Here is a 22,891-nt window from a genome sequence, read left to right on the forward strand (position 1 = left end):
GTAAGGTATAAGGAATGCTACATAAGACTAACTTAAAAGTATTTCCTTTCTCATATCTTCATTTTCTTTTTTCAAATATACAATCATTATAATAAGAGTAACAGGGATTTGAAAAGGGAAATCAAGACCCCCATGCTGTTACAAACTCATAGTTAATTAAATATGCATTTCTTCACTATCCTGCATGGGGGTGTGGCTCGACCTTGCTTTTCTGTTTGTGATTTATTATCCATGTCCTTGTTCTTGGTCGGTCTGTGTCTCATTCTGTTAGCATTTTCGTGTTAATTCTTGGAGTGCAGAGCGCACCGGGACTAACGGAAAGGGTGTCTGAACTTTTGATGCGCGCTCACAAAAAGAACACGGTCAGATTCTGTCTTGACGCGCAGACTTGAACAGTCTCTGCGGGAGGCCGGCTCACCTGGTATGCTTCTTTGACGTCGCCAGCGCCCAGCTATTGACTCTCGAGCATCGAATTGCTGCATCATCAATGCAATACCGCCAACGCCACTGGTGAGCAATCTGGCTTCTCTGCCAATCACCAGTGGCATTCCAATCCTGCCCCACTGCCCCCCCCCCCCCCCCCCTCACCGCCACCACAGATCAATATTCCAAAGAACTGCTCCCTTCAGCTTACCCTCTTTTAAATGACTGAAAGGACATCTTTCCTTCCTCTACTTGGGTTACTTCCTGTGTCAGTGTTGTGGTGCGTGTTTTCATGTCAGTAATCGTATCTTCTGTGGATCGCATGCTTTGGCCCCTGAGGGGACGTTGCTCTCAACTCCTCCCACCCTGACAATCCCGGTTAAGACTTCAAAGGGAACCAATCATGGAATATCTCAATGCAAATACATCATACCTGTTACCATCTCTGTAATAAACCAATAGGAAATAAAGGCCTTTTAACTATCTCTGTCTTTCGTGTTCTTTTCAACAGCTCAGTTTTAACAGTCCCTGACTAACAAAGATGTAATGATATTTTTTTGACAAGATCAATTATGCTTTGATTAATTGTAGTAGTATTTGTTCGTGTTTCCATAATTACAGTGCTGGGTGAGGGAGTCGGCGTATTTGGAGCCGAGGGCTGTGTCTGACATCATGCTATAAATACACAAATTAAACACAGTAACGACAGCAAATTATGTGTCAAGTCTGTTTGGCTATTCAGCCAATGAAACCGGCTCTGCCAAACTTGTCAAATGTTGACACATTCATTAAAAGACAAGCAGCTATTTTACACTCAGCCACAGTAACACTCTGGCACACTATCACTTTTTTCCCCTGCAAGCAGAATCTGGGATACATTACCTAGGATGACCACTAGATAGTGCTGTATGCCAAGTTTACTACAATATCACACTGCTGAAAATTGAAAAAGGAAAAAAACCCTGAGGACAATCACTTGTCGACATCTTAAACCTTTGTAATTTATTAGGCATTCAATTAAAACAGCTCCACTGTAATGAATAATACAGGACTCCTGTCAAATTTAAAACTGTAAAATGCACTCAAAAGGCCTGATGCTTATATATATATATATAATATATTTTTGGAACACATATTCTTTCAAATAGTAAAGATAAATCCCACTTCATATAATGTGCTGAGGTGTAATTGTCACTTTTAGCTATATTCATATTGCAGAGGCATATTGGTCTCCATCTGCAAATGAAGGCACGTAGGGTTTACAGGGCACCGATTTAACAAAATGAGACCACACGAAAAGCACACTTAACTGATGTAAAGAATAATATATACCGTATGTCAAACATGATTCAGTGACAGCGGTGCATTTACGACATGTATGATATAAAACATACATCAGCCATGCAAAAGGTGAAAATATGTTTCATTTCAAAGCTGCGTGCCCCATTAAAAGGGGCACTCTTTTAGAGTGTGCAGGTGAACAGTTCTGAATGATAAATACAGAAAACAATACATACTGAAAACATACACAACTTCTAAAACCCCCCAAAAAAGATAATAAATAAAACATTCACTAAACGTGGTGGTTAGAAATTGTCTTTACACCTCCCCAAAGTCCCTGCAATGCCTCACACAGGAAGTGCTGAATATGCAGGGGAGTGGAGATAATTGGCTATGGTGTAGTGGTGTGTTAAGGGCCAGTGCTGGTGCATTGGACGGTAGATACGCTGACATCATCCCACCCTCCCCCATGGCTTTGTCCTTGCGGGAGATTGTCACAAATGATTCTCCAAACCAAGGTAAGGACTATGGCGTTGTACACAGAGACAAAGCGGCACCTAAGTTCTGCAGGTTGGTGAATGTTAAATGTGTGGGCGTGGCAGAGCATGCAGGTGGGAAAGGGGACTCTCTGCGACTCTGCTCGTCTGCTCAAAAAACACCCTTTCAGTAGGTTGGCTTGCTGGCTTCCCAGAATTCCCCAGCGTGAGAGGGCAGGCGTGGTGAGGGCGGATGCAGGGAGGAGCACTGTATTTGGAGAGGAGAGGGGGTACAGGAAGGGAAGCCCCCGCCCTGCTCCCTCACTTGGACAGCTTGCTGATGACACGGATCAAGGCTCCATTCTCGTCCTTCAGCCTCTGGTTGTCAGACTTGAGCTCTGTCAGTACCTGAGGAGGTGGAAATGGGACATGTAGTCAAGATACAAACAGATCCCTTGCCTCTAGGACCATCACTCCGAGGGAAAAAAAAAAAAGGAAAACTGATAAAACTGATATCACGTGCAGTGGTTCTCTTTCCTTGGCTTTTGGTCAGAAAGAAGGGTGAACTACTGTGCCTAAATGCATCAATCAAGTGGACATGGGCTCAGCATTTCAATTCTGTGGATTACACTACAGACAGGAGAATGGCCTTGTCTGCACAGACTTTGAAAGCCGGATGGCTCTGTGCACAGAGATTCCTCTCTGACACCTGTTTCATTCCGGATTCATACAAAACTTTTCTGTATCTGTACGTCCAATGTGACTCACAATGGAAAAGCCTGAGCACCAAAGTGATGTCAAAAGCAATGGAGAGGACAATCGTTTCATTTAGGAGCATGAGCAACCGCAGGGCGGGGCTGAGCGTGGCTGCAGATGGTGGGAAGTGATGACAGCATGCTGGAGAGAGCGCGGCGGGCCGTGAGAGCGCGGGGACAGCAGTGAGCGAGACGGCCAAACCGTGCATCTATTTCCAGAATCTGGGTCGTTTCTGCCGAGATGAGCCTCCATTAAAAATAACAGCGGCCTTCTGTCCGGTCGGCCCCCGTTGGACCCCGTGGCGCTGTGGACAGCTCCCCTTATTAACCGCCCGTGTGCCCCTCCGCCGATCCGCATCGGACACGGCACAATGCCTTCTTATAGGCCTCTCCCCCCGTTCCGATGAAAATGGGCCGCGTGACGGCTGATGGGCCTTTCCGAGGGACTCGTCTCCCAGGGAAATGCACAATGGCCGCTTGTCTCCGCTTCCCTCCTGTCGGTCGGACCGGGCCCTCACAGCTGATTTGGCCTGGAGCCAGTGGTGGAGGCTCGCTCACTTGCCGGAGACCAGGAACGGCCCGCATACCTCGCCCACTCGAGCGCAGTCGAGACGAACACTGCCGGTCGCTGGGAGAGCGCCACCACTGCGTTCGCCATCAGCCTACCGATGGCGTTAATCAAAACAGACCGGGGGAAACAGTGCTAGAATATTATGATAACAACACTACAGCTTCTCTATTCCTAATATCCCTGAATGCTCGTTCCCTTCAGTGGAGATTTAGATCCTTGAGGGGCACATTTGGCTATAGGCCAGTATTTGCAACAGATCCTTTAGTAAGGCCTACACTCTTTAAATGATGGATTGAGCAAAAACATTGTTTTACTGATTTTATGAGGGAAAGGCACATGCCGTCCTGTACTACCAGACAACACCCAATGGAAAGTCATCCAACTGAGAAAAACACCAAAAGGTCACCAAAAACAGACCTGTAGAAGTCACACAGTCAGATCACTGAAGAGGATCCGTTCACTTTAAAATGCATTTCCCTGTGATCCCATCCATCATTTACATTGGAATCAGTTCTGTTATTTTTCTCCACACCGGTTCCCCTGAGCTTTACCTTTATAATCCACTATTTCTTAAACATTCCTACAGCCACTATAACTCTCAGACTTCACGTTGGTACGGTCATGATGGCAGCTAAACGCTGAAGAGGAAGAAAGCCCTCCTCATAACACAGTACCCACAATCCTGGATTAAGAAGCTGGGGCCCACATCCTTACACTAAGGCTCCCACTGTGAACGGAATCAAAGGCGGTCTGTGTACAGTAGCTGTGTGAGGTGGTGGAGGGCGAGGGGGAGTGAGAGAGTGCGCAGTGCGGTGAGGGAGTGGGAGGGAGAGTGAGAGACGAGGGGGAGGGACCTGCCTGGAAGCAGAAGAGCAGAGAGCAGACAGGTGGAAGGAGGAAAAGGTGGAGAGAGAGGTGGAGGTGGAGGTGGAGGCGGGGAGGGGGGGTTGGGGGTTAGAGGTCCTCCGTCTCGGGCATGGAGGCCACCTCCGAGAGGCGAGCGAGGACCCGCAGCATGGCCCTGTTCTCAGCCAGCAGCCGCTCGTTCCTCCAACGCAGGGACTGGAGCTGAGCCAGCTGAGGGAGGGCCTGCAGAGAGAGTGCAGGGAGGGGACAGTACAGAGCGGAGAGGAGAGAGCAGGCGCACGCACACACACACGCACGCACGCACACATATACACACATACACACACACACGCACACACGCATGCACGCACACAGAGTACATACAGAGATATAAACACAGTCCAGAACAAAGAGGAGAAAACAGGCATTCATATACGCATATGCACACACGTATACACGCACATGCACACACACACATGCATATATATACAGTCTAGAGCAGAGAGGAGAGTACATGCACCCACACACACGCACACACACACACGCGCACACACGCGCACACATGTGCACACACACACACACACACACACACACACACACACACAGCAAAGTGGCTGTGCAGTCTACTCAGCTCACAGCAGTACACTGCACAGACACAACAGAGGAATGGAGAAAAGAAACTACTGATGACACATTAAAACACACGCACACACACAAACACACAAAAAAATGTGTGGGTGGATCAGCAGACACACAGACCAGCCCACACAGAGACAGAAGCAGACAGGAAGGAAAGGCCAGCAGTGGCAGTGTGAAGCTCAGGGAATGGACGCACTGTCCCTCAGCGTGATGTGAATGTCCACAGTTCCAGGCTGGCATGATTGCAGTGTTCTGTGAAATTCGTACAGCCCATTGGCTCATGCTCAGCCTCCACTTATACTCCATTTATACCCATTAAAGAGCGGCCACAGAAACACTTACTGATGTCCTCACATTGGCTCCAGACAGATCAATTTGTGCAACTGCGGTAATCAGTGACCAGATGTTGCAACCCACAGCACACGTGAGGATACACTCAGAACTAATCCGGCAGGTGACTCGCGTGAGTGAGAAAGAGATGGTTCCGTACTACGGCCTGCTTGTTGCATTCAACCGAAGCAGTATGCCTCTTCGGCAACAGGCTGCCTCAGCACACCATACAGGAAGGGTTTTGTGGTAGACCTCCTGAGCCAAGGGCGGTTTACCAACATGCAAAAGCCCTGCGGTTTGACACACTTACTGAAGGAAACCACATCAGATAGACCCGGCCCACAAGACTGAAAGAGAGCCAGCTCCATCTGTTTGCTCTTAGCGGTAATTTACATCACCTGAATCATTACACCTCTGCAGAACACCCTAACCCTGCCACGTAGAGGGGAGATGGATAAACGAGATGTAAGGTTTGCAAGAGGGCATGAGCCGTTTCAGCCGGGCTGGCAAGAATTCACTAATGATTCAGCATGTAAAACGCAAGCAGATGCAGAAACACAGACGGACGTTTTGTTTGGTAAAAACCCAGTGCCAAACAAGTAAAACTGAAAACTTGAATGAACCTGCCATTCTGAGGAAAAAAAGTAAGTGCTCTTCTGTTCTTTTATACTTCTGTGCGCAGGGACAAAAACGCTCCTCAATTCAGCCTAACCTACTACTTGAAAGTAATTTGACCATTTTTGGGTACAGCTTATGAATACATATGTTCAATAACATTCACCTCTGAATCAACTTTTAATATAGTAGTAGCAGTAGTATTACTTATAATTATAGCAATAATAAAGGATGATGATGATGATTATAATGGTTGTGATGGTGACAATGATGATTGTGACTACTATTTTAACAGACAGCCCTGCAGGAAAAATACAGACTCTATAATCCTGCTTCTGAAACTCCAAAGACCATGCAGCCACCTCTGTGACTCTGCTTGGAGGATCCACCCCTAGCACTATGCTCTAGTCAATCTGGAGCTCCGCATTTTAGAATTCGACCAGGCAGCTTGTTGTTTTCCTGTTTGCTGGCTAATCTGTGCCATGATTTGCCTCGTGACATCCCTCTTTTGTGAGGATCCCTCCCCTGGTTCTCCAAGCCTGGGTGAGATCAGGACACCATGGACAGAGCGGGCAGAGGTCCCAGATGCCGGACAGTGGCAGAGCAAAGGAAAAAAAAACAGCACCTGCAGCTGTGGGAAGAAAGCCGTGAGGGTACCCGGTGCCCAGTGTTTACAGAAATGTGTGAGGAGGCACATGTGTTTCAGAGGGACCTGGCTGTGGGGCGCAGCGCCCCACCCCCTTTGCCCACTCACCAGAGCCCTGCACCTCTCCAGCCTGCCTTGCCCCGCCCCGCCCTCAGGGCTGATAGCCACAGCGAAATCTCACTGGGCCGTCCTGCTGGGGTAACGGTGACAACACAGGTCAAACACTCACTGTCCCTCCCCAGTGCCCATTTCCCTGCGGGCTGTCCCCAGATCAGCCTGATTTCCATCTAACTGCAACGTGCTTAACTTTAAGTAGACATTTTAACCAGTGCTAATTTTGTGCTAGTGTTTTGATACATGAAATTCTGGGGTATAGGTGTAAAACTACATGCAGTCTAAATTGTAATTTGAGGTTGCTTTATTAAAAAGCTATACATAAATCCCAGATCCGATGGGGGCATCTGGACTTAGTGATGTTTGCAATTAAAGGGAGAATTTAAATGACATGGTCAGTTTAAGTCATGGTCATTTAAGTGACATGCACCAGCTTGGAGATGCTGTTAAGGGGAGAGGGACTCAAAGAAAGTCTACAGTCTCATCTGCCCCATGTTATATTACAGGAGCAAAGCTATTATCTAGACACTACACAGCAATATGATCATTTTTCATTTCTTTTTTTAAACCTTTTCTCATCATTTTCTCATTGCTCAATAATATCCAAAACGAAGGCCAACTACAGTACTGAGCAATCGCAGTCCTGGGGTATTTGGGTCTGTGTTTCCTTCATCTTTGTAGGCAAATGCCACCCTGTTGAAAAAACTCCTGTGATACAAGTACATGCATTATCGTATAACCATACCTGAGTTTTCATCAGGTTTAACATCTCAGGAAGCTTATGCATGCACTCCACTGAGTTTGTCAATACATTGTTCTACAAAAGTAAAGAGCTGTAGCACTTTTCTGAATCTGTTAAAAGAACATAAAAGAATCCATGCCGCTGTCTAAAAATTTCTTGACCAGGCAAGGAATGATTCTGTTTCTAACAGTTTTTAAGTAGGTTATACACACCTGGAATTAAAGCGCTTTTGACTTCCATATAAATTAAGTTTAGCCTGGCAGTCACCAAATGTGAGGAACTCCAGGAGGCTTTGAGTAGATTAGTCATATTTATGTGAATGGAGACTGAAATGCATTAGCTTAGGTAAAGTGGTGAGGTACAGGCTTCTCACAGTTCCATAAAGTGTTAAAGATAGAAGGATTCTGATTTTGGTACAAAAGCACCTCACAGCTCTCAAATTACTCCCCAAATTTCAGCACAGCGCAGCAGGTCATTGTGGCAACGACAACAGCTTTTGATTTATTCATTCAGTACTAAAAACCTCACAACTTCTGAGACCGTCCAAACTAAGGCTCGCTTCATGTTCAATTTGTTTGTGGCTGTACTCTCTTAACACAAACTCCAAGCCTCTACCCTTCCTCCTCAAGACAGGCCTGTCTTTACTCTGAGACGAAGTGTCAGACGCACAGCTAGCTGGTGAGAGCCAAGAAGTAGGTCACTGCGTCCAGCAGCTCAGCTATGGACTGCCTTTTTTTGGAGAAACAAGAGGGGGGTTGGATAAGCATGGCTGGGGTTTAATGAACCTGGCGTTTAACTCCCCAGCGCTCAGCTACCAGTGCCAGCCTCAAGGGTGCTTGTTAAATTTAATTGGACCTTACCTTGAGTTCTTCCTCCATTTCTGAGACCTTTTTCTCCAGGACTCGCTTTTCCTTCAGAGAGTGGGGAGAGAGGAGGAAAAGGGTCAGTCTATGCTGTGTTTAGCGAAATAAGTGCTACACCAGAGAAAGTCAGGCTGACTCAGCCAATGTCAAATTGGATTTAAGAAACTAACCCGTGAGTTCAATCAAAACTGCCAAGTCATGGTAAGGGAAAATGGTATTCTGTAAATCTCCCAGATGAGTCTGATAATGTATTACAGTGAAGCTGCCCCTGGAGTTTAAGGGAAAAAGTCAAGTTGCTTGCAATAAAGTGCATGTTACTCTTTAGATATTTTTTTCGCTTGTTTGTTCTTCTACTTTGGCACTTTCCTTTAAAGATGACTTGACAGTTTTGATTGAATCTGGGGTGTGGTATCTTATTTCAGAGATACAATCCAAGCATCCATCCGAGATGGATAAATAACTACATCATGAAGTCTGTTGAAGGACACATACGATGAGCTGGTGGAAGTAGGAGGAGAAAGGGAGAGATGCACAATCTACATGTACAGTGAAAGCTATTCAAGGAAGGATGGAATGAGAGGCGAAGGAGTTAGAAAAGTAAAGAAAGTGATGATTTGAGAGTTAATAGAGGCAATGCCAAAAGGGATGAGAATGCATGCTAACCACGAGAGACAGAATTCTCTTAAGGTATATAAAGCATGAAGATATTAACAATGAGTAAAGGGTACCCTTTTCTCTGTCTCAAGCACACTGGACCTTTCAGATATTCGATCCTGTTTCTGAAACACAGAGGTGCACAGGTATCACACAAAGAATCACTTTAAAGGACATTTGCCCTGCTAGCTTGACACAGGCATGCAGCATTGTTGTACTGTAGAGAGTAAAATAATCCAAATCCTATTTACAAAAAGAAAGGAAAACCTCTAAATTCAGTTGTCATACTGCTTCTCTCTATACCTAAACCATAAGTCAGCATGGACAATCAAGTCATTCACTGATCTCATTTTTGGCAGAGTCTCTTGCTCTCTCTCTCTCTCTCGATCTCTCAGACTCAGTTAGTGGGCCTCACAAGTGCTGGGCTCATTGGTAGCCTGTTAAACCATGGGGAGGGGATTGGTTGTATCAGGTGGTGGTGGAGAGGGGGTGCCAAGGGGGGTCAGAAATCAGAGCCAGCCCGCAGTGGGTGGGAGGCACCTGTGTGACTCTCTCCAGCTGCGTCCGGATCTTGGCCAGCTCCTGCTTGCTGTCTTCCAGCCTGGACTTGAGCTTCTCATTCTCGGCCAAGGCGTCCTCGTACATCTGCAAAAAAACAAATGCAATCTCTTGGGGGGGGAACGATTGCTGGCGACCAGAAAACAGGAAAAGCACATACTGGAGCAGAGCTCAGGGACGTTAAAAATACTGCGAGGGGAGCTTTTCAACATACTCTGTACATAGCAGCCTTTCCAGACTCTCTGAGACAGGCACTCTATTCTATTTGAGACCTCTGCCTGGGAAGTAAGGTTCCTGCACTTTAAAGAGAACCAGCAAGCTTGGGAGGTGTATGAAACGTAGACGAGGGATCCTCTACGGTCCCATGCCATGCATTTTAACCTCAACTTTAACATGCCTGCCAGTCCAATCTGATTGGTGGATGTGAGATGGGGGCAGGGAGTGAAGATTTAATGTGGAACACAACAGGAATGTCAGAAGGCACCAGAAGGCATCAGAAGGTTACCTTCTTGTAGTCCCTAGAGCCGAACTCATCGTCCAACTTGTTCAGAGATGCAAGGCGGTTCTCCCGGCGGGTGTAGGCACTGGTTCGGCCCAGAAGCCTGTCTGTAGTACTGTCCCCTGAACCAGAACCAGAGTCCAGCCTATGGGACAGGAGGAAAGCAGTGCAACTGTTATTGACCTGACTGCGTGTGCAGACCAGGTTTCCTACATAGCATCAACCCGGCATCATCAGTGCATAACTGAAATACAGGGTACGCTGTCAAGCCGTACTTTCATAAGAACAGCCACACTCAAGGAATTGCGTCTTCAGTTATGCTTAGAATGAAGAGAATTGCAAGACTGCACAACAAACAGATTTTTTTCTAATGAGGAAACACTCAAACAGGTGCAGAAGCGTAATCACAGACTGCAATCTTTGTCCTTATTCCAATCATCATGACCTCTTCAGGTAAAAATGCCCCCCTGAGATTTACATGCAGACAGACTAACAGACAGACATACAGACACATCAAGCTAAATACAATACTTAAGGGGTGATGGTAGTGAGTTAAAAAGGGCAGGAAATTCACTTACCTAGACACCCTGTCATGCTGCAAACAAAAAGAGAAATGCCATGTCACTGAAATAACACGATTCAAGATGATTCAAGAAAGATTTAAGATTCAAGAAATAACACATGATGAAGACTCCATACAATCTAAGTACATTTTAATACAAAAGTATTAGAAGTCTTCTTCAATACCGTTGCAGTGGCTCAACAAGAATGCAAAGTTGAAAGTATTTATGGGAGGTTCTGGTCTGAACTTTATTCCCAAAAGGAAATCATGGTAAAAAAACTTTATGTGACAACCCAAATTGCATCCAGGCGACTTGTGTCCCAGCAGAAGGAATCGTGTACGCACCAGTGACCTTGTGATGTACTTCACACATGCCTAGGACTGACAGGGTTCAAGCAGGTCAAGCCTTCACAGTAAGGCCCCGTTAGTCTTTTTGTGTGTTTGCCATCTATGAGCCAACAGTGTGGAGATGACATCATGGAGCTCAAAGGCTGTGTTTATGCAAGAACTTAACGCTCCCCATGTCTACTGTTCTGTTTGACAGCCTGAACCGGCGTGACTTCAGAGCTCTCAGTAGATGTGGAAACTGATCCTGCCCCAAAGCGTGTGGACCCTGGCCATTTCTGTTCCCCCGTTGAGACAGAACGGTTTTGCCAACTGCGCCCAAACTGCCTCACACTGGCCCTGTCTAAGTAATTCTGCGTGACTACAACTGGATGGCTGACTGACTATGACTGACTTTTAGGTTCTCGTTGGGGCCCAGATGGGACTAACCGAGCATGGTTAAGTCAGATTACATTATTTGCTTAGCAGCTGCCCTTCTCCAGAGTGATTTATAATGCTTACATATCACCCATTTATACAGCTGGATATTTACTGAAGCAATACAAGAAGAGAACCTTGTAAAAGGGCACAATGGCAGAGCCCCAAACTGAAATTAACCCTACGACCTCCTGTGCCACAAGTGCTGCTCCTCAGCACGACACCACACTGCTGCCAGCGTGCCCCTCTGCTCTCTGCATTTTTTTGCCCACAGAGATGTTTTTTTTTCCCTGCAGAAGGAGTCTGCCCTTCGGCTGCAACAACAACGTGTGGCTTTCTGACTGGCGTTTATTTCGATCCTGACCCTGGTGCCCCCCCCCGCACATGGGATCCCTCTCCTCCACTGCGGCAGCCCGAATCCTGCTTGCACCGCGACAGGCATCCTGTCTCCAGCGCAGAACGGAAACCCCCACTCCTCTCTGTCACCACCATCCACATAAACAAAGGAAAGAGCCTTCGCTTTGCAGGGGAAGCCATCCACCTTTCAAACCCAGCAAAGTCTCCATACGAACGATGCCAAGGTGCACAAAACAGCGGCTTCCCCATTATGATTGTAACTGTAACTTATTTACAACTTATTAACTCATTTACACTTTCCTTATATCTGTGTTTATACAAAGCTGTGTGTTTTCCAACCCCTTCTAGATTACAGTGAACTGTGTTATGACTTTCAGTAAAAGCAGAAGCCACATTCTGGAAGCTCTAATGTCTGGCTCTGAGTAGGAAAACATCAGAGATATGATCCTTACCTTCATAACCAATGAGGCAAGACATTACACGGCTGGCTATATAATCTCATTTATTTGTTTACATGCATGTATTCACATGAATCTATATTTATATTTATTTACATGCGATACATGTTTACATATTATCCATTGTAGTTGAATATAGGGGCAGGGGTTAGTGGGTTCTGGGTCATCTTATCTCACATGCTCAAGTTGGGACACTACCATACTCACATTGACTGAGAATGATATGAAAAACCTACATTAAATTACATTATTGTCATTTAGCAGACACTCTTACGCAGAGCAGCTTGAATAGGTTACAGTTTTTAAGAGATTCAGATATGCTGCCAGAGGGTGGAGCTGAATCAGCAGTTTTCTAGTAACACATTTCTAGTTACTCAACACGCAGGCCATAGTACTATAGAATGGGACACCTTATCGGAATTAAGAGACATCAGTACTTCATCACTGTGGTTAGGTGCCGCAGTGTTGCAGGTTCCCATTTAGGCAGCCAGACAGTGTTTTCAGAGGAGAAATATGACCCCAGTCTCCAGGTTTTTTCTGGCATAGTCAGCTCTATACTCTTTCCACAGAAAGCCTAGTCAGGTGTCCAGCCCTGCTCAGGCTATAAACTGGCCTGTGTCTGCAGAGAGCGCGTGGCACTGGGGCCAGGCCAAGTACCCACGAGCAGGAGCCAGAGCTGGCCAAGGTGTGACCTCTGGCAGGGCTTGTGAGGGGGGCGAGAGTTTCTCCGTCGCGTCCGCCTGTCCTGATCAAATGTTCCCCACATTCCAGGAGATTACTGTCCTAAACACATACAGGGGGACGCCCCCGTTCCTCACCAAAAAGATTGCACTCATCCTGGAAGAGCTTTGGATGAAATCTGACCCCCGGCTCACTCCGGTCCAAAAATGGGGGGGGGGAACGGTCGGATGTACAAACTCAAATCAGAGTTGAGAAAACAACACCGAAAAAGGCGAAATCTTCTGGAATGATTCCCCTAGTCACACGGTCACTGCTTCCCAGGACTGGTTTGGTTTTTTTTCTAAGATAACAGGATTAACTAGGACATGCATGGCAATGCATGGCAAAGTTTTGCTCTCTAGATATAACAGTCCAGCGGGAATACCATATACAGTGTGTGTGTATACATCTACAGCTCATACACAGTATCCAATATATTATGTGAGTGTATTAGAGAAAGTGGAGTTATAAACATGCAATATAATGACATGAATTGGTTGATTTTAACATAATTCTTTTTGGGTTCTTACAACTTGAACTATAGGTTCTATGGCCTTATTGCCTAATTCTCAAACTTTCTCAGGTGGTAAGGCTTCAGAAATACTACCAAGTCACTGAAATAACATGAGTCAGTGTGTTCCTGACTATGAAGGAAATATACGTTAATGCCGGTCCCGGCTCCGTCCCACCGAAACGCCATGACGTGTTGTACTGGGAAAGCCCTTCAGCTGCAATTCTCACAGGACTAAACCTTTCTCCAAAAACTACAAAAAGGGAAGGGAACGCATCCAAAAATAATCTGAAGCTGCGATTCAGTTTTTCTTTAATTTCTTTACTAAACAGGCCTCAGCACAAAAGCTTGCTAAGTGTTTCATCCACTGTCAAGAGCTTTAAATCACAGGACCAATGTCTCTTTCCTTGCCTGACCGACATTGTGCATATTAACAGCCATATATATATATATAGGGGTTAGAACTTTAGAACTGGGCTGCATGGCCTTCTGGGAGACTGTTGTTCATTAAAATGATAGATTACTACACACAACGGGAGTACTATTGTTAGACTAGTTAATGAAAGACTGATGTATTCCATATAAATGGTAACTGTCCTGATTAGTCATGAATTTAAAAACAAAAAAAAAAAAACCTCCATCAATATGGTGAATGTGGATGATCAATCAAATCAATCTGCTGTTTCATATTCATGTTTTACATATCTGTGTGTGCAGGATGGAAAAAGAAATACACTGATTGGCTCGCTTGCAGCGTAGGAGAGGGTTTAAAACAATCAGCTTCTTATATAACTGACCCACACACACGCCAGCGTGACTGAAAGTATTTGGCCGGGTCTAATTGAAAGTGACGGAGCAGTTGTCCGTCTGTGTAAATGACAGAGCACAGCTGCCGTTGCAGCACCAGTTCAGAGGCCGCTCTCCGATGTCTCACTGAGCAGGAATTCAAAGCCTTGTCGTCATCCTCGCCTAAACACGCCACAATCACCTAAGTCTCCAAACCCAGCGCAGAACTGCTGGCCCTGTTCTGGGCTACGCTGCCTGAGCCGAGAGCTGTGTGCGTGTGTGTGCGTGTGTGTGTATATGTTTACACACATGATTGTGTATGTGTGTAAATTTTATATTGTAATGTGTGTGTGTGTATATGTGCGAGCATGTGTATATCTGTCTGCGTGTCTGTATGCACGTGTGTGTGCACGTCTGAGCTCTCTATGTTTGTGTGTATGTGCATGTGAGCTCTGTGTGTGTGTGTGTGTGTGTGTGTGTGTGTGTGTGTGTGTGTGTGTGTGTGTGTGTGCGTGCGTGTGTATGAGCACGACGTGTGTTCTTGTGTGTCTGTCAAGAGTATGTGCATGTCTGCGTGTGTGTCTCTGTGTGTGTGTGTGTGTGTGTGTGTGTCCAGTTGTGCAGTGGCTCAGAGCCCCTAACTGAGTGCGAGAGAGAGGCAGGCCTGAGTTCAGGCAGCCGCACCTAGTGAGCTGCTCCTCTCTAAATATTTATGCCTGGCCTCTGGGGCTGCCTGCCCTTATGTGGTCATACTCCAGACTCCAGCTTCCAGTCACCCGCCAGCGCTCGCCCCTGTCACCCCCAATACATGGGAGCTGGAGTCTGGCTCAGTGCTGCAGCTGGGGACCCCTCTGATGAAGACACAGCACTATTTATATCTGCCCGTGTGTGGTCCGCTGCGCTCCGAGCAAACCGGCCATCTCCACTCTCCTGAGTCGGGGTAATTGATCCCACTCCCAGGAACCGAAAGCGTAAGCGCGCCCCCTCGACCTCCTTCCGAGGTCACAGCCTTGAGAGCGATCGTTGTGCGTTCCGCCTTCCCGCTCTGAGGTGCTTGTCTTGATGAGAGCTTGCAGCTCCGAGGCCTAGCATTCCCTTCACTGGCTGCTGCACTTCGTTATCCCGCCAGCTCCCTCATTCCTGACACTCCCACTCCCCCTCGTCCTTCATCACTCCCTCTTTCTTGTCCTTTCGTCTCTCCCTTGCTCCCTCACTTCTTCCTCCCACCTTCCTCCTGGTCCTCGTGGCTTGCGGCAGGCGGGTGTGGCAGCGGGTCACAGCTGTTCCGAATTATCCTCCCATTCTGTCCATGCGCCCGAACAACCCCCTCACCACAACGGTCGTCCAGGCCTCCCTCTGTAAAAACGCAACTCCTTTCAGCGCCACCTCTAAGGACGGCGTTACCCGTGACCAACTCACACATCTACGCCCCCCTACCACCTCAGTCAGCTGACTCCGCTAACAACATGAGCCGCAAAGCAGCTGAGGATCATCTGAAGCCTTTGCAATAATTAATATCTAAAGATATCAACCGAGAGGCCTTCCCTGACAGGCTACAGAAGGGTCTGTTTCATCAGCGGGCAGTGTCAATTTCTAACCTTTTTTAAGCCAGAACATTGTTTGTCAACACCCAATCCAATAGAGACCGGGCTGGTGAAGAGTTGGGTTCAGTGCTGGGAATAACTGGCAGGCCTCTCCACGGTTTCAGGGCCTCTGAGAGCATTTGAGGAGCAAGGCTGAGAAACTGGCACCTGCTGGCTCTGCTCCCGGACCGACGTTCCTCCATTAAAAACCTCAGCCCTCAGCTTGAGGCTCAGTAAGCCATGTAAGGCGTTGTGGTGGAACAGCGGCACGTTCTGTGGTGGTTAAAAAAATAACAGTGAATCAGAGCGACAGAAAAAACGATGCCTGAATTGGATGTGGGCCTCAATCTACGTTCTTCTACTGCGTGGACACCGGTGCCAAAAAAAGCCCCGTACAATGGATTATCAATCAATGGTCACAGCAAGCTCCCCTCTGAGGCCGAATGGGTTTGGCCTGGGCTCCAGTTTTGTGACAGGGGCAAGCCCTTGGCATGTTAACAAGTAGCAGGCCCCCTATTAATGACTCCCCCCCCCCCCCCCCCGCACCTCTGCCCTCTGGTTCTGGGTCAGTGGGAACCCCACTCCGAGGTCCGATGGGCCAAGCTTTATTGAGCTCTGCGAAGTGTTACGCTTGTGAACCGGCTGCTTAATGGCATGTTTCCCCTCTCCCCCCCCCCGCCCCCCCCTCGGGAGCCGGCCGGCCTCCTTGCCAGCTCTCCCCAATGGAAAATATGAGCACACCGGAATGACTGTCGATAAACATAACCATAAAAGCCACTGCTCCTTTCCCAGGCAACTCCTGCTCTGGCTCTTTTTTTTCTATTTTCATTGTCTCCTATTTTTTTGAGCATCGCCGCTAGTGTAAACAGCCTAAATTAACCTCTCATTAACTCCCCCCCCCCCTCCTTTCTGGTGCAGTTATCCAGTCATCCCCGGCACGTACATGACTGTGCAGCAAGAACCGGCTGGCCGCTGCATTCTGCCATAGGATGTTAAAACCCTGCTGCTTTTGTTTTGGTGCATTACTGCAGTTGAGCGCTCTGTCCCTTTAAACCGAGATTGCGTGTCCCCTTTTCTAAACAATGAGGAAATGACTAAAAATAATCCAATTGTAGACTCTCTGTTCTTAAGAAGAGAAGGAAAAAAAAAAAAGAGTCACCATGGGAGCGCTTTCGTCATGGAAACTCCACGCCCGAGTTCAAGCGTGGATGTAAGTGAGACGCAGGAAAAGGACGCTCTGTGAGAGAAAAGTGGGATGGCTTTCCAGCACTTTTACCCCCTCTCACATCGCCATGGCTCCCGGAGCCGCCAGCTCTTGAGAGCATAAACAAGCGACAAGGTCACCACCTGTCTGCAGGCTGAGGTCTCCACGTTTTTCACTGAGGCTCTTAATTCTACTTTCCTTTGGGCTTCCCAGGACTGTGTCAGGTGTGCACGTATCCTGTACATGACCAAGGCCCTGCATGCATGTATCCTTTACATAACTGAGGCACTGTATACTATCACGCAGTGCGTAACTAAAGCTCTGTATGCATTTATCTGTGACATAGCTAAGGTCCAGGAAAATCCCAGCACACAGAACCATCCTCAAGTAATCTGGCAAGTAATCTGTACAAAAAAATAAATAAATAAATCAAAAACCACCTGAAATACAGTGGTTGATAAACCCAGAAAAACAGGAAATCAGTAACGGAATGTCAGTGCTGATCCAAGCAGCTTATTCAATTAAAATGTCACGCAAAGGAGCTGAGAAGAGCTTTAAACCAGGTATTTTGTGTCACTCCAAGTCCGACACCTAGGTGCTTGGCAAATAATGCGCCTAGTCATGTGCTTAGGAGCCACGGGAGCTCTTGAAATGGAAAGGACTTTTTCCAAACGGCAGAGGGGCTTTCATTTATTGGAAACAGATCAAATTAATCTGCCCGCAAATCTGCTACTTTTGCAGACACAAGGTGTATTGTTCGGTATTAATCAGGAGAAATATTGGATTACCACAGAATGGCAATGCCAGCTTCGGACACGTTTTGCTCCGTACATACAAATCTCTAATTAGCAAAACCAGACAAACCATTTTGCAAATATTCTTAAACAGACTACAAGCCTTGATGCCGATGTCCACGGTTTAAAAGGCATGAGAGCTATTCTATGACCCAATAAATATCAGCTGAATGTACCAGGCCTATATATAATTCAGTTTTGTGAGGGTCTGTTATAGCCTGGATTCAATAAACATTTGACTTTTATTCACAACTAAACACAAGTGTTGCTTTTTATCTTGAAACACAGCTCACTGAGTTCAGCAGTCGCCAACGTTCATTTAAAAAGTATTGTGTTTGATTTGACAAAAGTTAAACTTTCATTTATATTGCGAATCGACGTCCAAGACAAACTTGGGCTTAAATCAGGGGCCTGTATGTGTGGTTTGCTTGTCCAAATAAAATACTGCTGCTGGGATTTGTTTTCAAATACTTTCCTGAAAACAATTTTGCTCATGCATACCTACATCCATCCATCCATACATACATACAGTTGTCAAGTTTTGTGTCAGAGCTATAGGCAATTTTTACAATATTTTCCAGTTGTCTCAAACGATTTGCCACTATCGAACTAGTTTATGGCTCCCAACAGTTGTCTTAGCTTATGTAGGATTATAATAAGACCTAGTGGTAACACTTTTTGGGGTTGTGGTGGCAACATTTTTTAACACAATAAGCACACTGTTGTGAGCTGATTGCAGGAACTACACAATCCTGAGCAGCACTTTGGGCTGTGGGAAATGTAGTTCTACTCAGAAACTAATCTTAAGCATCTGTGTTGAGTGCTGGGAAAGGTCATTCAATACAAAAACCTGCATATCAGTTGTCTTTAGGTAGCATTTAACCATACATTCAATTCAACACAAAGACTCAGGACGCTTAATCAAATACAATTGTGGGTCTTTTAAGACTGCAGACTCCTTATCATAACTTCACCACTGAATTCTCCAAAGCACAGACAGTCGCATCATTTCCTGGAATGACAGTTGTACATGTGTCATGTCTGACAGCAACAAAAAAAAACACAGCAGTAAGGGGGAAAATGCCTGGCTTCAACCCAGTAATTCTTAGTTTGAGTTATTATTATTATTATTATTATTAATGTTATGCCCTCATGAAGGACATCTTACAGAGCTTGAGCTATGTGTAAGTTTACTTCCAAGGATTTAAACCTGTGACCTTCTGGCTGAGAGTTTACCACTCTAACCTCCATGGCACACAGCTGCTGATACTTTCATTTATTTTTAAAGAGCCTGATCTCTAACAAAACAAAGCCAGTGCTCAGGACCATCTTTTACTGGTCTAAGAAACAAGCACTTGGTTTAAGCTTTCCCTGGGTTCTCCCATTCTCAAATAAGTAACATTTTTATTAGACAAATTGAATTTTGTTCTTCAAGTACATGAGTATTAATAGTAAGGAGACAGCTCGCTCAATAATATTTTGAAAGATGACCGTTTAAAACATTACAGCTTTAAGAGAGCTACTCTCTGTGCCCTTGGAGCTGAAAATGGAATGATTGGGGTTGAAGTCTTGTACTTTCGTCACTTTAAATAGTTTTCCTTGTTATGTAACGTGTTTAGAAATAGTTTTGAGTTGAGTTTATCTTTAAAGTGAGAGGAGAAGAGGAATGATACAAACACACTTGAGATATACGTCAGTGCCCCGCAATTCACTTACAGCCGTTTATAACGTATTTTAATAATAAATCTCATAAGTCATACATCAGTATGAGTGCTTGTTAGGAAAGCATGAGATATGAAGTTGAGACAGTCCTGTTCTTGACATTTTAATGCAGAAGAGGAGGGATACTCCGCCATTACCACAAAAGGGATGAACTGAGAATATGGGTTGAACCTAACCTGTGCAAAGTGACCCTTGGAGCACTAATTTCATTCAATGTTACTAACAGAGTAGAGGCCTCACTCGCTGATGCGAGATTTAAGTTATGATCTCAGGATCATCAAGTCAATTTCCTCCACAATTTCACCTCCCACTGAAATCATTGAAGTGGATTTATTTTTATATCAGTGCCTCAGAGGGCTTTGCTAAAGCCATCTCTTTGATGCATGGTAATTCATGCATTAAAAAATGGAAAAATTACATTGTTAAAGAGGGTTGAAGGGTATGTAATACTGCAGAGAAATGCTAATTGCACCTGAGACACAGAACTTTGCTCTTTACTTCACTCCTGTCAAACAGGTGTACACAACAGGTTTCTTCTTTTGCTCATTTCGGCTCATATCATATTTATCACACACAGCCACCCCCATGGTTACAACACAGCCACCAAAATGCACTGTTCACTCATGATCGACAAAATTTATACTCTGCCCTGTTCTCTTTTTTCCACAGCTTTTATTCATTTTTTAATGGAGAGCTCAGTTCTGCACAGACTTTTAGGAACTCTTTTATGTCCTCTAAATGTTATGAGTCATGTCTGTGCCTTGCCTTTGCCGAGAATGAAAAACGGGCACTGGCTACCGTCAAAATCCACAAATCACACTTCTCTGGACGACCTCCTCTGTGTGACTGATTTAAAAAAGTACCAAAAGGGAGTAAAGCTTGTTTCTTCGCAGATGCTGAAAACCATGCTGAAAACCCATCGCAGGCTACTGTGAAAAGCTCCCTCTCCTTAACTTATTCTCTTGGCATGTACAGTTACATCCTGCCATTTGCATCTGTATCAACAGAGCCAGCTGTGAGCAACTTTGCGCGTCCGGTATACCAACAGTTACTGACTGCGCTGACTGACTAACCTCCGCAGTCCTAACTATGCCTAATCACTAAGTAATCGCCATTCACAGGAATGACATTTCGAGTTGGAGTTACCCAGTTCCACATTTCTGCAGCCTCTTTAGCGCGGACACATGGCTATGTTTACATGCATTGCGTTACCAGCCGGCTACCTAGCGGACAGACCAGAGCTGCCACAGCTGTGCTCTTTAAAAGCCGCACGTGCAGAGAGTTTGGGGAAGGAAAAAAGCATGCCTTACTCTGAAGCTCTTGGCGGTCGGGGAGGGAGAGGACGGCGGCGAGTCGGACAGCGACTTCCGAGCACGGGAGAGCTCCTTGGTCCTGGGGTACAGAGATGACATCGCTCTCTCTCTGTCTCTGTCCCCCCCCCCCGCGGTGGTGACAGCTGGGGCGTGTGCGGTCCTGACGCGCGCTAGGCTGCGGCCGAGCGGGATCCCATGGCGGCGCGAGCCGGGGCAGGTGGCCCCCCTACCCCTCCGTCACTTTGAGCGCGAACGACAGGTGAGTGGAGACCGCGGTCCCACTACACACTGGAGAGAGAGGGAGGGAGGGAGGGAGAGCCGCGGGAGGCCGCAGCGATGGGGAGGACGGCGGGTCGAGGAGCGCTCCTTCCTGACAGCTGGTCTGGCCGTTAAACGGGAGGCAAAAACAATCGAAGCTGCTGTCCTCCTGCGTCTATGACTCTCTCTCTCTCTCTGACTTTCCCACAAACACCCGCTCACGCGTTCATTACTCTGAGAGGAAATGAGAAGAATCGGCTGTTTTAGCCTCTGAGGTATTCTAACCCCTTCCCTTCCCCAAACTCCGAGACCTCCCTCCCGCACACGCACATGCAAGCACAGACACACACACACACACACACACACATGCACGCACGCACGCACGTACAGAGGGGAGGGTTGATTTCTTCCCCCCCCCCCCCCCCTCCCCCTAAGACTTCAGTGCTTTTTCTACATATCAACAAATGCACACAAGCTCCTCCCAAACACTTTGTCTCTCTTCCTCTCTCTCTCTCTCTCTCTGCTTCACTCACACTGTCTCACCCTCTCTTGTTCGCTGTCTCTCTCTCAGTTGCTGCCTTTCTCTCTCTCTCCCTCTCTCTCTCCCTCTCTCTCTCTCTCTCTCTCTCTCTCCCTCTCTCTCCCTCTCTCTCTCCCTCTCTCTCTCCCTCTCTCTCTCCCTCTCTCTCTCTCTCTCTCTCTCTCTCTCTCTCTCTCTCTCTCCTTCCTCTCTCTCTCTCTCACTCTCTCTCCCTGCTAAGTGGAACCCTGCTCCAACTCTGGCAGTTCTATATGGCAGGTTGCCAGGGCTTTTGCAGCGCTTGGGCTCTAGGCTGAAGCTGTCCACTGATAGGAATGAGAGGGGAGGGGGAAGGACAATGCCTTATATGTCCACAGGCAGATGTAGGAGGCTGAAACGGCTGCCTCGGGGGCTGGAGGTTAACTCCAGGGGTTAAGATGGGCTGCGCCCTCCCTAACTGGCCCCATCTACCCATGATGCTTCGGGAGCTGCGCTATCTCTCTGTGTGCAGGGATTTTGATTGGGTGCCCATTGTCACTGCCTTCGTCCCCCCTCCGAGCAATCCGTTTCTGACCTGTCACTTTAACAAGCCGCTGTTGCAGATTGCACAGGGGAAGAATGTCAGGGAGCTCGGCAGTCAATGTGTCTGTAAATTGAAACGGACAGCAGAGTGTTTCATAACTAACGCAGAATCCAGCCTGCCCTGTCGGCTGAGAGCTGGCCGGGATCACTGAATAGGTCTGTAGCTCTCACAGAAACAGGCTTTTCCATTGGCCGCACCGGGTCAGGGAACGGTGAAACCAGATATTTAAAAAAGGAGCGAACTCTCTGTCCACTCTCCAGGCAAACCGGCAAGTCCTTTTTCAAGCGTTGCAGCTGTGAAACGCCAGCGGTGACATCATCCAGTCCAAACTGAGGCCTTCGCCGCATTAGTTGGGCTTCAACAGCACTTCTGCCGAAGCCTGGGCCGCTTCCAGCGCTGCGTGGGACCCATCCCGCCTAAAGTACCTCAACCTGTGGAGGAAGGAGGTTAAAAATACTGCCGAAAATAAAGAGAAGGCTCTGTGATGCGCCTGTTTCTGCGAGGCCCGCTCCCCCGCCCCCTCTTCCTCCCCCGGAGTCGGCCGCGATCGCTGCCTTATATAGTGAGGTTTTTCTGCGCGGTGCTCACTCTGAAAACCCCTTATCCGCTCAGATCTGCTCAGTGGAAGCGCAAATAAAAAAAAGAGCCTTGGCGTTCTCCCCAAGAGCTGTGTCACGGGGTGCTCCAGCCAAAAGATGGACAATTCTTCCACGAGCAGACGCAGTGGCCGACACACCTTGTGCAAG

General features: G+C 46.9%; 1 protein-coding gene across 4 annotated transcripts; it reads right to left on the reverse strand.

Moving 5' to 3' along the window:
- Positions 1 to 1,517: 1,517 nt before the first annotated feature.
- On the reverse strand, positions 1,518 to 21,389 carry LOC118780993 (protein phosphatase 1 regulatory subunit 12B). Of its 4 annotated transcripts, none has more exons than XM_036533816.1 (7): positions 20,782 to 21,389; positions 10,591 to 10,607; positions 10,019 to 10,157; positions 9,496 to 9,600; positions 9,030 to 9,080; positions 8,299 to 8,349; positions 1,518 to 2,588 (listed from the first exon to the last, which is right to left on the reverse strand). In XM_036533816.1, the coding sequence occupies exons 1-7, from the start codon at positions 20,881 to 20,883 to the stop codon at positions 2,502 to 2,504; spliced, it is 552 nt and encodes a 183-aa protein (XP_036389709.1). In that variant the 5' UTR covers positions 20,884 to 21,389; the 3' UTR covers positions 1,518 to 2,501. The 4 variants fall into 4 exon arrangements, with proteins under 4 accessions (XP_036389709.1, XP_036389708.1, XP_036389710.1 ...); XM_036533815.1 differs by lacking the exon at positions 1,518 to 2,588 and adding an exon at positions 4,436 to 4,595; XM_036533818.1 differs by lacking the exon at positions 1,518 to 2,588 and adding an exon at positions 5,773 to 6,775.
- Between the last annotated feature and the right edge of the window lie 1,502 nt (positions 21,390 to 22,891).

Source organism: Megalops cyprinoides, chromosome 7 (assembly GCF_013368585.1).
Source record: "Megalops cyprinoides isolate fMegCyp1 chromosome 7, fMegCyp1.pri, whole genome shotgun sequence".
Lineage (NCBI taxonomy): Eukaryota > Metazoa > Chordata > Actinopteri > Elopiformes > Megalopidae > Megalops > Megalops cyprinoides.